We start from the raw sequence: 12,815 nt of genomic DNA on the forward strand, positions 1-12,815 counted from the left end.
AAATCCAGCAAGAATTAAAAATGTGTAGTGTAGGGGGTATTTATTTATTAAAAAAAAAAGTAACAAACTATACAAGTAAGGTGGCTGAGTCTGAAAAATCTTACTAAAATCAAAGGAGACATGTATTTAGTGTAAATTGTTATGCCTAAGAATAAGGGTTGATGAGAGTCTAATCTTAAAAGGTCATTTGGGAGTTTAATTGAATATAAAATGTATAGCACTTCAAATCTATTCTTTCATACAACATGAAATAGCTATGGATATTTTAAAAATAAAATATTGTGACCTTATTTCTCTTTAAAAAGTCATCTTAATATTTTTTCTGTTTGACATAATAGTTACTTGCTTTTGAGTAAAAGTGACATGAAATGTTATGCATAAAATCGGATAGTACTTCATTTATTACTTGATACTGAGTTGCATGCAAGATAAAGAGATGATGAGAAAAGTTTATATGTCAAGACACATGCAAGGATTTTGATTATACATGCATTTGCATGTGTGTTGTAGTTCAGTAAGGAGATACACAGATTTTGGAGGTGTACTTTAGGTTTTTATGTACTGGAAATCCTTTTCATAGTCAAAAAAGTGGAATAGAGTGCCTGTGTCTAAATAACACATCTGAGATACAAATTTACTGATTATCCGTTAAAACGTTCTTGTGTTTTGAAAAATCTATTCAAATTCTCATTGAGGTTTCATATTCAAGAGCCAGCTGCTGTCGTTAGAAATAATAAGTATATTTAGAGTGATTTTCAATATGTAACTCAACCCAGCCTCTCAGTTTTCACCTGCAGTTGTTTGTGGGTGTATTGAGGCATCTAACTTTACCTGATTTGTGGGGTAAGCAGGTAAGCACAAATTTTATTAATTGTGCCCACCGTTTATTTGGGTTAGAAAAATCATGTCTCAAAAATCGAATCCTTTATAATGAATGAATAAATATCCTACTGCAGGCCTAAGAAATTTTGGTGGTTCTGTTTTAGTAAAAAATATTTGCCTTTGTGCCACTTGGCAGAATCTGTGGGCATCCATGCCTCATACTGTACTATTTCTTCGTTCCAATAGTGTACTCTGCCATGACCATCTCCACTTCATAATAGATGTCTGATTCAGATTAGGCCACTGAGCCACATTGACTGTGGTATCATATTGTGTGATCAGTAGCATGCTTCTACTGAGTAAAGACTGTTACTGCATACTACTAAGAAAATTGATTTTACATGATAGCTCTAATTTTATTTGGGGTTTTAAATAGACCTCCGAAAAAGATATTTGCAAATTTGGTTCTACCCGTTATTCTTATAAATCTTTTTAAACAAATGGAAGGTTAACTCTGAAATAATAGTTCCAAAAATTGTCAGTTGCATTTGAGGGGAACCATAGGAGATTTGAAGGGAACCCTCTCTTCTTGAAGTGTTAAATCATGATCTCGATCAAAATTGTTCTAAAAGTAGAAAGATGCTCATATATCACGTAGGAGGGCTAAGGATCAAAGTTGAACCAGTAAAATGAAAACCTTAAAAATGTTTTTAATTAAATCTGATTCTGTCATTTAACTGAAAAGAAGACCACCTAAGAGCAGACACCAGGATAACCTTATCAAGGAGGGGGTTAAAAGAGGCCGTGCCTCTGGAATATAGAATGTCGTTACAGTGAATTGTGGTTAAGGTTCTAAATAACATTCTGCTCAACTGATACATGTTATTACTGTTTTATCTTTTAGACTTACAGACTTTCAAAACATACCACCTCACAGTGTGTTAAATTGTGCAATCCTTGGACCTTTTAAGATTAATGGGACTATGGGGTCTAGTAAGTGCACAGCAACATAAATAAGGCTTGCACCGTCTAGCCTCCCACTAGCAGTGGAGCAGTTACAAGACATTCTATTTTATAAAATGACTGTCAGGGCGAGGTCCTAGGTAACCAGACCTAGTGGTCAGAGCCGGAGTCCACAGCTGGGAGTCAAGAGTCAGCTGGGTCAAGATACTAGGGATTCAGAGGCAGAAGACAAACCAGAGGTCAGAACCACAAGTCAGAGGTCAGGATCCAAGCCAGGTCAGGACACCAGGAAGTTAAGCTGGGGGATCAGGAGTAGGAGGCACACAGTCCAGAGCTGGGGGGAGCTCAGTTGTTCGGACAGTTTCTTGTTCCTCGCTTAAATAGGGCCAACGGGCCAATTGGCTGCTCTAGGACACCACCAATGGAACATCAGAGGTGGAGCCTCAAACTGGGCTCCAGGGGTCCTGGATTAGGAGTTGTCAGCAGGCTCCCAAGTGGAGAGTTGAAGCATGGCTACTCCTGTGACCCAAGTTTGAGGCCGATGGGTCATGCCAGTGACATCTCTCCCGATTAAAACAGAAATAAAGAAATAAAGTCTAATCCTGCAAGTCTTATTCTTCTGAAGCTTGAACTAGCATTGAGAGTTCAGCACTTGGAAGACTGGCAGAATCCAGCCCATAATGTAAAAAATAAATTTTTTTAAAAGTAAAAAAAAAGCTCACCATTTTATAATGAGACTACTGGCAAAATAGGTGTAAATTTTTTGCCTAAGTCCCTTCATCTAATGCAAAATATACCAGAATATCTGGCAATGAAATTTAAGCGGCTGAGCCTGTTATATAGTTAACTATTATGAAATAATAAAATTCCCAGAATTAAGTGATTGGCTTTAATCTGCACATATGGAAAATGAGGACTTTGTCTTCAGTGTATCGGTTTTTGCAACTTCAGTATACGCTACAGATAATCGTATTGCATGAGCATTACAGACCTGATCCTTGTCCTGGCACGAAAAAAACCTTAAAGCTGCCTTAAGAGTACAGCTAAAGAATCTGAGTGGAATAATAGCCAGGGAAACTGCTATCCTCCTCCCTAACTTCTAGCACATGGAATAGATGATGGTATTGCAGGAACAGTGCGTGCTGGTGATTCTCTGGCAGTGTGATGTGAGGGCTACACTACAAAGTTTTGTCAGCATAGCTATGTCGATCAGGGGTATGAAAAAACCCACACCCCTTAGCTGACATAGCTATGCCGGCAAAACCCCTAATGTTGACACAGTACTTGCAGAAGAGTACTTCTGTTGGCGTAGCTAACATTCAGGGAGGCAAATCGCTATGCTGGCAGAAAAGTTCCTGTCAGCATACAGTGCATCTACACTGAGGGCACTGCTGCTATAGCTATACTGACAAAATCTTTGTAGTTTAGACAACAGTAACTGTTCACCTACCCTAAGCCTCTGGGAGTGCTGTTACTATCCAGTGCGGATTTGGCCATGTCTACACTGTAAAATTAAGTTGCCCTAACTTACGTTGGCACACAGCCGCCGTAATAATTACATCACTTGTGCGTCTCTACGCTTTGCTCCTTGTGTTGGCAGTGCGCATCCTCACCAGGAGCACTTGTATTAATTGTCCTGTCAGTGTGGGGCATTGTGGGATGGCTCTTGAAAGCCATTAACAGTCAACATAAGCAACACAGTCTCTACGCTAACACTGGGTCAACCTGACTATATCAAACTTGACTCTACACCACTTGTGAAGGTGGAGTTAAGTTGACATAGCAGAACAGTTACATCGGTGGGAACAAAATTTAAGTGTAGACACTTTCATGGTTAGGTTGACGCAAGGCAGCTTAAGTTGACCTAACTCTGTAGTGTAGAACAGACCGTAGAGTAGCCCTGAGGCTTTTTAAAGTTACAGCAGAGTCCAAACCAGCAGCTCTGGGGTTGAGGTGTGGGCAGAAGGGTTGTAGCAAGCTGGCTGTGACACCTCTCCCAGTGCACCAAGCACTGCTTTAGCCATCTGGCCCTACATGTAATCCACGATTATTTCAATATGTAGCATTATTATATTGCAGAGTCAACACCATGTGGACCAAAATATATGCCGATATCATATAACAATGCTACATATGGAAACAATGATGGGTTACATGTAACAGTAACACAGCACTAACAATAAGGCAGAATACGCTTATATACATGTTTGGTATTGTAAAGTCTTTATCATTGCCCATTTACAATGAAGTATGCACTGGAAAATAAAGAAATTTCTTCAGTACTTACGGATCTGTCCTCCTTGGTAGGAAATTAGACTAGACTGTACAAAACAAATCTTCTGCAGTTGCAAAATAGAGCACAACAAATACGGACTGAAGAGGTGAAATAACCATTATGTCAAGCTATTGTTATGAGCAATGTGAATTATATAACCCCAGTAAACACATGGTAAAAGGAGTAACTAGACACCATTAAACATGAAGAATGGTATGTGTCAAGTTGTAAATTCTTTATAAGGCTTTATGTGACTCCCTCGAAGGTAAAACAATAGACAAACAATAAACTGAAGCAGTACCACTCCTTATCACACAACAGGGCTCACACATGCCTTTGGATATAATGAATAACAGTGTTTGCCAATATAAAACCAATAAACAGATACTTTTCAGAAATAGAGGACGGGATGACTCAAGACAGAGTTTCTCAAATTTTTTCATAGTTGGACCACAGCTTAATGGTGTATCCTCCTCCATTCATAATTGTATAATATCACTTTGATAACTTTGGCAATTACTAACATTGAAAAGTAATATATGGAAAATATATTTAGCTGTCCTGTAGTGCAGTTTTACAACCAGTAATAACAAGCTCTGTGTGGTAGGGATGGTGTCTTCCTATATCATTAGGGCCATTACGCATTACCGGAATATAAATAGAGAATAATATATTAAATCCGTCTAGCAATCTGACAAACTAAACTCTCATACAGATGTTTTGATCTTTCCTGCTGAAATACTGTCATGACCATACTTTTTTTCTCAAAACATTTTTGCAGTTTAACTCTTCTCTCAAAAAAGTACACATTGGAATTTCATCCTAACTTATTCATCAGTTAAAGTTGGCTTTAAGCTTTGAAGCATGAGTTTGTGTCCTACAAACATATTAAGTTCTAACCCTTTTTGAATCCTCTAAGCTTTTGGCATTAATGATGTCTTCTCTCATGGAGCTGCACATATCGATTATGTATTGTGCAAAAACATATTTTCTTTTTATCAGTTTTAATTTTGTGTCAACTTTACTGAAGTCGCTTTGTTCACTTAGTAGGTAGGGTAAACTGCAGCACCCAATTTACCTGCTCTGCACTGTTTATTATTTTGCATACGTCTACTATGTCCCCTCCTATTAATTAATGTCCTCTTTATACTAAACGTTCCCGGTCTGCAGCTTTTTCAGTTGTGTTGTAATTTGCATGTATATATGTTCATATTGAACAATCTAAACATTGTGGGCTTTTTAAGATGTCTTTGTGTCCAGCGATTCCACCTGCTTTCAGTTCTCTCAGTTTTTTCCGCAATTGCTAAAGTTCTCACAATTTTTTCACAGACTCACATTTCGAGACTTCCTCCTGGAGCTGTGGCAGGGCAGTCTGTGGCAATCGAAGGAGGAGTCTGTCGGCTGGAGACCCCAGCAAACTGAATAACTAACTTCTCAGCTCAATACGGAGAATGTGAATGACATTTTGTACAATAAGCTCTTTTGTGTTTTAACAGATGTTGGGAATTTTACTCTCATTTTATACTCTTTATTGCAACCACGTGCACCATAACTTGAGATAAATGCGGCTGTGATTTATACTCATTTTGTGTGAATGGGTGTGTGCATGCTCATTTTTCTCCCAAACAAATCAGAACTCTTCCTAGTTGTGCAGGTGGGTGAAGATAATGTATGATTAATGTTGCATTTAAATCTTCATTGTTTACAGTTTAAAAAATAATGCCCTAAAACTATGGAAAAAAACTAATTTAAAGATGTGGTAGTAACTGTCATTCATGTTCTAAATTAGGAAGTAACGGGCCTCAGAGATAGTTGTGTGGTAATGCAAAAGTGATTGTGGTTTGTACATTTCTTTTAAGTTTAAGTGGATCCAGTGGTGACTTAAACACTGCTTCTTCATCCCCTGTGTGGGGCATTTTTCTTTGACAAAGAATGGTTTCAATGAAACAATCTAGAGCAAAATTATGGCCAGAATTGTTTTTAAATAGTCTTATAATATAAGTTGTATCTCTCTTCCCAAGCTAAGATGTTACATAGCTTCAAGCTGTATGTATTACAAAAAAGCTATATAAAGATAATGTACCGTAATGCAGTCTTTACTTTGTGTATAATGGAATATTACAATGTAAATAAGAAAACAAAGTTTATGGAAAGATTCAATACTATTCTTTGTTTCTTGTTTAAATATATATTTTAAGAAAAAGGTACAGAAATAAATGAGCATATTACTGTATGCTAAGTGTGTGTATTATTGTTGAGAGATCTGATAGTAGCACTCTTCTTGAAAAAGTGACTCCCTCAAAGTTCACTTAAAGCATGTTTGTATGTATATTAATGTGTCTAATATGTATGAATTATGCATACATTTACTGTAATACTTTTCCCCTACATATTCTAAAAAGCTACATATTCATATAACTATGTAGGCCACATCTGCCTTGTAAGTATAAACAGTTAGTTATCTCTGGACACCGGTTCTGATATTTTAGCAAATCATTTGAGTTCTGAAGATGAGTTCTTACATTTCAAATATCCATTCAGTATTCTTCTTCCTGTTGGCAATGACGGCACCATAAGATTTTTGAAACAACCAACTTTTGTTCAATGTCTTGTAGATAGGCCAAAGAGAAACAACAGTAGTTTATCTTTTTTCTGTTCAAATTTGGTATCAGAAAATAGTTACTCCATTTTACCTTTTTCCAGAAGTACAGGATAAGTATGTAGTCTAATAACATATAGTTCACCTAACAGTGTACTTATGCCTTTTTTTTTTTGTATTTTTGTGCCTGCTTATAACAGAAATGCTTGATTCTGATTACATGGTTGCATTGATTATGATATGTTTTATGGAAAACATAAATGTTTTCCAATGTTTTATGGAAAAAATTCTTAATAAATTTATTTTTAAAAAACTGGCCTGAATTAATTTTGAAGGTAATGTCACTGCATGCTTAGAGCTGTTTTTCCATTGTGACAAATCTGCAGGCACAGATCTATAAAGACAAATTCTCTGGTGTAAATTAGTGCAGCTCCACAGAAGTCACTGGAGCTGTGCCAGATTACACCAGCGGAGAATTTGGACCATAATTGGGACAACCAGATAGGTTAATCTCTGTGCCTAGCAGTTTAGAATATGCATTTTACCTCCCTGCTTTTTTACGGTCTCTCAGTAGCAGACTAAGGTTGCGTCAGAATTTTCTATTTTACAGAGTCTGTACCTCAAGTGTCTCACCATTTTTCGGAACCCTTTTTTGTTAACCTGCTATGGAGAATTTGAACCAAATTTCAGATGCTAATTAATATGTTTGTGAAATTATCTCCAACCTGTGTTTTGTGTTTGTATGTTGTTTTTTTGGGAATTATAGAAAATCTGACCACTGGAAAAGCTTGATTCCTCTCCACCTCCACCCCTCACACAGTACACATTTACTGCTCCCTGCTGCTGCCTGAGTAGAAACATTTTTCAGAGTAACAGCCGTGTTAGTCTGTATTCGCAAAAAGAAAAGGAGTACTTGTGCCACCTTAGAGACTAACCAATTTATTTGAGCATAAGCTTTCGTGAGCTACAGCTCACTTCATCGGATGCATACTGTGGAAACTGCAGAAGACATTATATACACAGAGACCATGAAACAATACCTCCTCCCACCCCACTCTCCTGCTGGTAATAGCTTACCTAAAGTGATCACTCTCCTTACAATGTGTATGATAATCAAGTTGGGCCATTTCCAGCACAAATCCAGGTTTTCTCACCCTCCCCCCCCCCCCCCCCCCCACAAACTCACTCTCCTGCTGGTAATAGCCCATCCAAAGTGACCACTCTCTTTACAATGTGTATGATAATCAAGGTGGGCCGTTTCCATTACAAATCCAGGTTTTCTCACCACCACCCCCTTTTCCAAAAACTACACACACAAATTCACTCTCCTGCTGGTAATAGCTCATCCAAAGTGACCACTCTCCCTACAATGTGCATGATAATCAAGGTGGGCCATTTCCAGCACAAATCCAGGTTTTCTCACCCCCCCCCACCCCCATACACACACAAACTCACTCTCCTGCTGGTAACAGCCCATCCAAAGCGACCACTCTCCCCACAATGTACACGATAATCAAGGTGGGTCACCTCCAGCACAAATCCAGGTCCTCTCACCCCCCCCCCACACACAAACTCACTGTGTGTTTGGGGCGGGGTGTGAGAAAACCCGGATCCGCACCGGAAATGGCCCACCTTGATTTTCATACACACTGTAAGGAGAGTGGCCACCCTGGACAAGCTACCACCAGCAGTAACATTGTGACTTGAGAGAGAATCAGCCACTCATCACTCCCTCCTTCAGTTCATTTGCGTACTTGGGGAGAGTCACTAATATCCTGGTTGTCATGGCTATGGCTGCTTTTGACAGCTGATTTCCTCAGACTATTCTAACATATTTCAAAGAACCCCCAACCCTAGGACAGTGCATCCCATGCCTTCCAATCGGCGGAGTCTCCTTCTGCTCCCTTCCCTCAGATGTATCATCTGGTCCACTCTCCGCATTAGTACCTGTGGAGAGAACATGAAAACAGTTACTTACCTGTATCTGCCCTGCTGGTACATGGACGTTCCCCTTTTTTCTTCTGGAGGTCACATGATGCCAAATTTCTTCACCATCCTTCTGTCCCCGATGTGCAGCCTGCTCTGAATCTTCAGAACCTTGTGCCCATAGAAGCCTATCCTGACATCCGTCCAGGTAATAATAAGGGCAATGCACTGAGCTCAAAAGGATTTTTATGTTGAGATGTATTGGACCAGATCCTCAGCTGATGTAAATAAGTGCAGCTTTTCCAAAGGGGAGCTATGTTGATTTACACAGTTGAGGATCTGGAGACAATGAAGAATGGCAAGATTTTGGGCGGAAAAAAACGGCTACTGAGGTTTTTGTAAATACCAGTATTTGAGGTAATGTCCCTCTTACTATGATTTTGGCGCTTAATTGGAGGATTCTCCCCTGTGGGAACTGTTCCTCTGGACTTGATAGGGGTGAATATGCTACTTGGTTATTTCAGATTCTTTTTATTGTGGATTTCATGGAAACAGTTTCAAAATGACCCTTTTTGCCATCTGAAATGTTTTGGTGTCTATCGGTTTCTATTTGTGTGCAATTAACCCCGCAAACATTTCTTGTTTGAGTTCAATCTTTCTGAAAACAAGCAGGATTTTAAAAATGGTTTGTGAAATAGTTAAATTGGCCCCTTAACTTTTTCCCCCTTCACCCTACCTTCAACTTATGTTTACTACCTTGTGGACCAAAGGAAAGCCCTGACGATTTGAATTCCAGCATATGGATAGTGCTCCCTTGGTGATTTTGTTGTTGTTAACCAGTTTATTTGAGCATAAGCTTTCGTGAGCTACAGCTCACTTCATCGGATGCTTATGCTCAAATAAATTGGTTAGTCTCTAAGGTGCCACAAGTACTCCTTTTCTTTTTGCGAATACAGACTAACACGGCTGTTACTCTGAAACCTGTTGTTGTTAGTAAGCAACTGAAGTATTTGTTTGCTTTGTAATATAAACCAAATAGCAAATCAAGCAGAAAATGAGTAGCAAGTACTTAAGTTTTTTATTTTGGTTACATGCCTATACAATCTGTACATCACTTACCAGTGCGGGTAGACAGACATGCACTAACTCTGCTCAAGCTAGCATGCTAAAAGTAGCAGTATAGCAGGGAGTAGTGCGGGTGACTGCTTGGGCTAGGAGCCCAAGTATGTATGCAGGAGTCCGGCCTGTTTGTACTCAGGCTGCTATCCCATTGTGCTGCCCCCAGCTACACAGCTATTTTTAGAGCACTAGCTTGAGCGGGGCTAGAGCATCTCTGTCTGTCAGAGCTGGGAAGCACACTCCCAGCTGCACTATTGATGGACCCTGAGAGCAGCACACTGCTGCTGGAAGCCTGGCTTCGTATCCAGCTCTGGCACGGGACACTGAGCAGACCACCTTCCCCCACTGTTCAGCTCCACTGTGAAGCTGTATGTCTAATGTTCTCCCCCTCCCTCTAGGTGAGAACAAAATGAACTGGCCCAATTGAGTGTGAAGCCATAGCACCGTCATTGGACTAGCAGGACAAATATTAACTCCCAGTGCTGACTGGGGAGTTACTGTCCGCAGACTCAAATAGGGTGCAGAGGTGACCCTGCAAACAATGCTCTTTTCCTGGACAGCTGGGAAAGCATGCCTGAATTTCCATGCTGGAGAAGGCAGGGCTGGAAGGACACTCATTGTGGTCACACTGAAGGCAGTGACAAAATTTGCATTGGGCCTAATCCTGCTACCAATTAAGCCATACTTGGTTTTTATTTTATTTTAGAAGAAAGGAGGATTATCAAGGATAAGTGCTGAAGACAGATATGCACCGCAACAAAGCATGCCACAAAGTCCCCTACATGTAATCATGGCTCTGCGCATTAAGTGATATAGACCCAAAAGAAATTACACAATGACAGCAATAGATGGTTAAAATTATTAAAAAAAAAAAAAAAAAGGCAACCAGATGAAGTGCATGTAAATACAAACTGGAAATTGATTAATATAAATCAGCAAACACACAATTACACTCTTCAGGCTGTTTTCTAGTAGACCGGTTGGTGCCATGGTAGCTGCTCTTCTTTCTTAATGAGCCTTTGCTACTAGAAGACTCATTGTCTGGTATGTAGGGGTATCAGATGCATTTACTCACATGTTGCATGTTAATAAACCTATGGGCAGTGCTCCCTATGTGATGTTGTTGTTGTTAGTGAGCAAGGGAAGTGTATGTGTTCTTTTTAGTATAAACCAAAATTGCAAACCCCAAGCAGAAACTGAGTAGCAAGCACCTTAGTTTTTGATTTTGGTTAGGCGTATATATAATATGCACACCGCCCATGCTTTTTGAACTCTCTGACAGCAGCTACTCTTAATGTTGTAAAACTATCACCATGTCTGCCTCCAAATTTGCACCAGTTTCATTAAAGAGGTGTTTTTAAACAGACTGTAGCAAAACTGGTGCAAAACGGTGTGTATGCACTTCTATTTTAATTTAGGAGTGGCTTGTTTGGTTTTAGCTTAAGTCTGCAAGAAATTGACTTAAGCTAAATCAATTCCTTACAGAGTTGATCTAAACTGAAATAAGATACTTGTAAAGAAAAGTAAGTGTCCATATCAAGTTGTGCACCAGTTTAACAAAGTCTTGCTAAACTCATTAAATTATGCTGCTTTCTTGTAAAAATGCTTGTAAAAATATCTTCATTTCATTCAAAATGCAGTTTCTATCATCTCTTGCTTCTATCTGCTCATATTTTGATTTCATGCTTAACACATTTTATAAATCCCCTTTTATGAAAAAATAGGTGAAAAATGCTTTGTAGTCTTTAGAATATGCAAAATCAGTTGCATTAATAGTGCTCTAAATGTTCATGTATTTTCTCTTCTCCAAGGTACAGCTGTATTAATCCAAATACTGGGCTGAACAAGCAGTGAATAAGGTGAACTCATCGGGGGGGTGGGGAAGCTATTTTGATGTTAAATAGATTTTTTTTTTCTGTTTTGTAAAGAGGAAAAGGAAAATTGTTCTTGAATATAGCAAATATTAGGAGTAATGGCACAGCAGAAAAGGCACAAAAACAGTCCCTACCCTGGAGCCTTACAATGTAAAAGATAAAGAGGAGGCCTGGAAGATGATGGTAACTAAGGGCTTATCTACACCATGCTTTTAGTGTGTGTAAACGCTCTTTTTTGGGTGGCTTTTGCCGACAAAATACTTCCAGCCCCATGAGCAGCGTTAGCTTTGTCGGCAGGAGGGCGCTCCGGCCAACAAAGCCGCATTCATGCTGCCCCTTGCGTCGGCAAAACTTTTGTCTTTCGCGGGGGGGCTTTTTTAAGTACCTGTCAAGGTTCCTTCCCCACTCTGAACTCTAGGGTACAGATGTGGGGACCTGCATGAAAGACCACCTAAGCTTTTTCTTACCAGCTTAGGTTAAAAACTTCCTCAAGGTACAAACTTTGCCTTGTCCTTGAACCCTATGCTGCCAAGCATAACCACCAAGCGTGTTAAACAAAGAACAGGGAAAGAGCCCACTTGGAGACGTCTTCCCCCCCAAAATATTCCCCCAAGCCCTACACCCCCAATTTGCATAGGTGAACACAGACCCAAACCCTTGGATCTTAAGAACAATGAAAAAGCAATCAGGTTCTTAAAAGAAGAAGTTTAATTGAAGAAAAAGTAAAAGAATCACCTCTGTAAAATCAGGATGGTAAATACCTTACAGGGTAATCAGATTCAAAACATAGAGAATCCCTCTAGGCAAAACCCTAAGTTACAAAAAGACACAAAAACAGGAATATACATTCCATTCAGCACAACCTATTTTACCAGCCATTTAACAAAAGGAAATCTAATGCATTTCTAGCTAGATTACTTACTAACTTAACAGAAGTTCTGAAGAGCATTCCTGATCTGTTCCCGGCAAAAGCATCACGCAGACAGACAGACCCTTTGTTTCCCCTTCACCCCCCCCCCCAGCTTTGAAAGTAACTTGTCTCCTCATTGGTCATTTTGGTCAGGTGCCAGTGAGGTTATCCTAGCTTCTTAACCCTTTACAGGTGAAAGGGTTTTGCCTCTGGCCAGGAGGGGTTTTATAGTTCTGTATACAGAAAGGTGGTTACCCTTCCCTTTATATTTTTGATGGTACCCATAAAAGACAAAAGTTTTGTCGACAACTTCGCAGTGTAGACAAG

At 39.5% G+C, this 12,815-nt stretch overlaps 1 protein-coding gene across 10 annotated transcripts in view; it reads left to right on the forward strand.

Annotated features, from left to right (window-relative positions):
- TASP1 (taspase 1) overlaps positions 1 to 6,935 on the forward strand; it is a 157,266-nt gene extending 150,331 nt beyond the window's left edge. For all 10 annotated transcript variants that reach the window (XM_073339577.1, XM_073339587.1, XM_073339580.1 and 7 more), the window contains one exon: positions 5,390 to 6,935. In XM_073339577.1, coding sequence (XP_073195678.1) covers positions 5,390 to 5,482 — 93 coding nt within the window. In that variant the 3' untranslated portion in view covers positions 5,483 to 6,935. The remainder of the gene's footprint in view (positions 1 to 5,389) is intronic.
- The last annotated feature ends 5,880 nt before the right edge of the window (positions 6,936 to 12,815 follow it).

Source organism: Lepidochelys kempii, chromosome 3 (genome assembly GCF_965140265.1).
Source record: "Lepidochelys kempii isolate rLepKem1 chromosome 3, rLepKem1.hap2, whole genome shotgun sequence".
Classification (NCBI taxonomy): Eukaryota; Metazoa; Chordata; order Testudines; family Cheloniidae; genus Lepidochelys; species Lepidochelys kempii.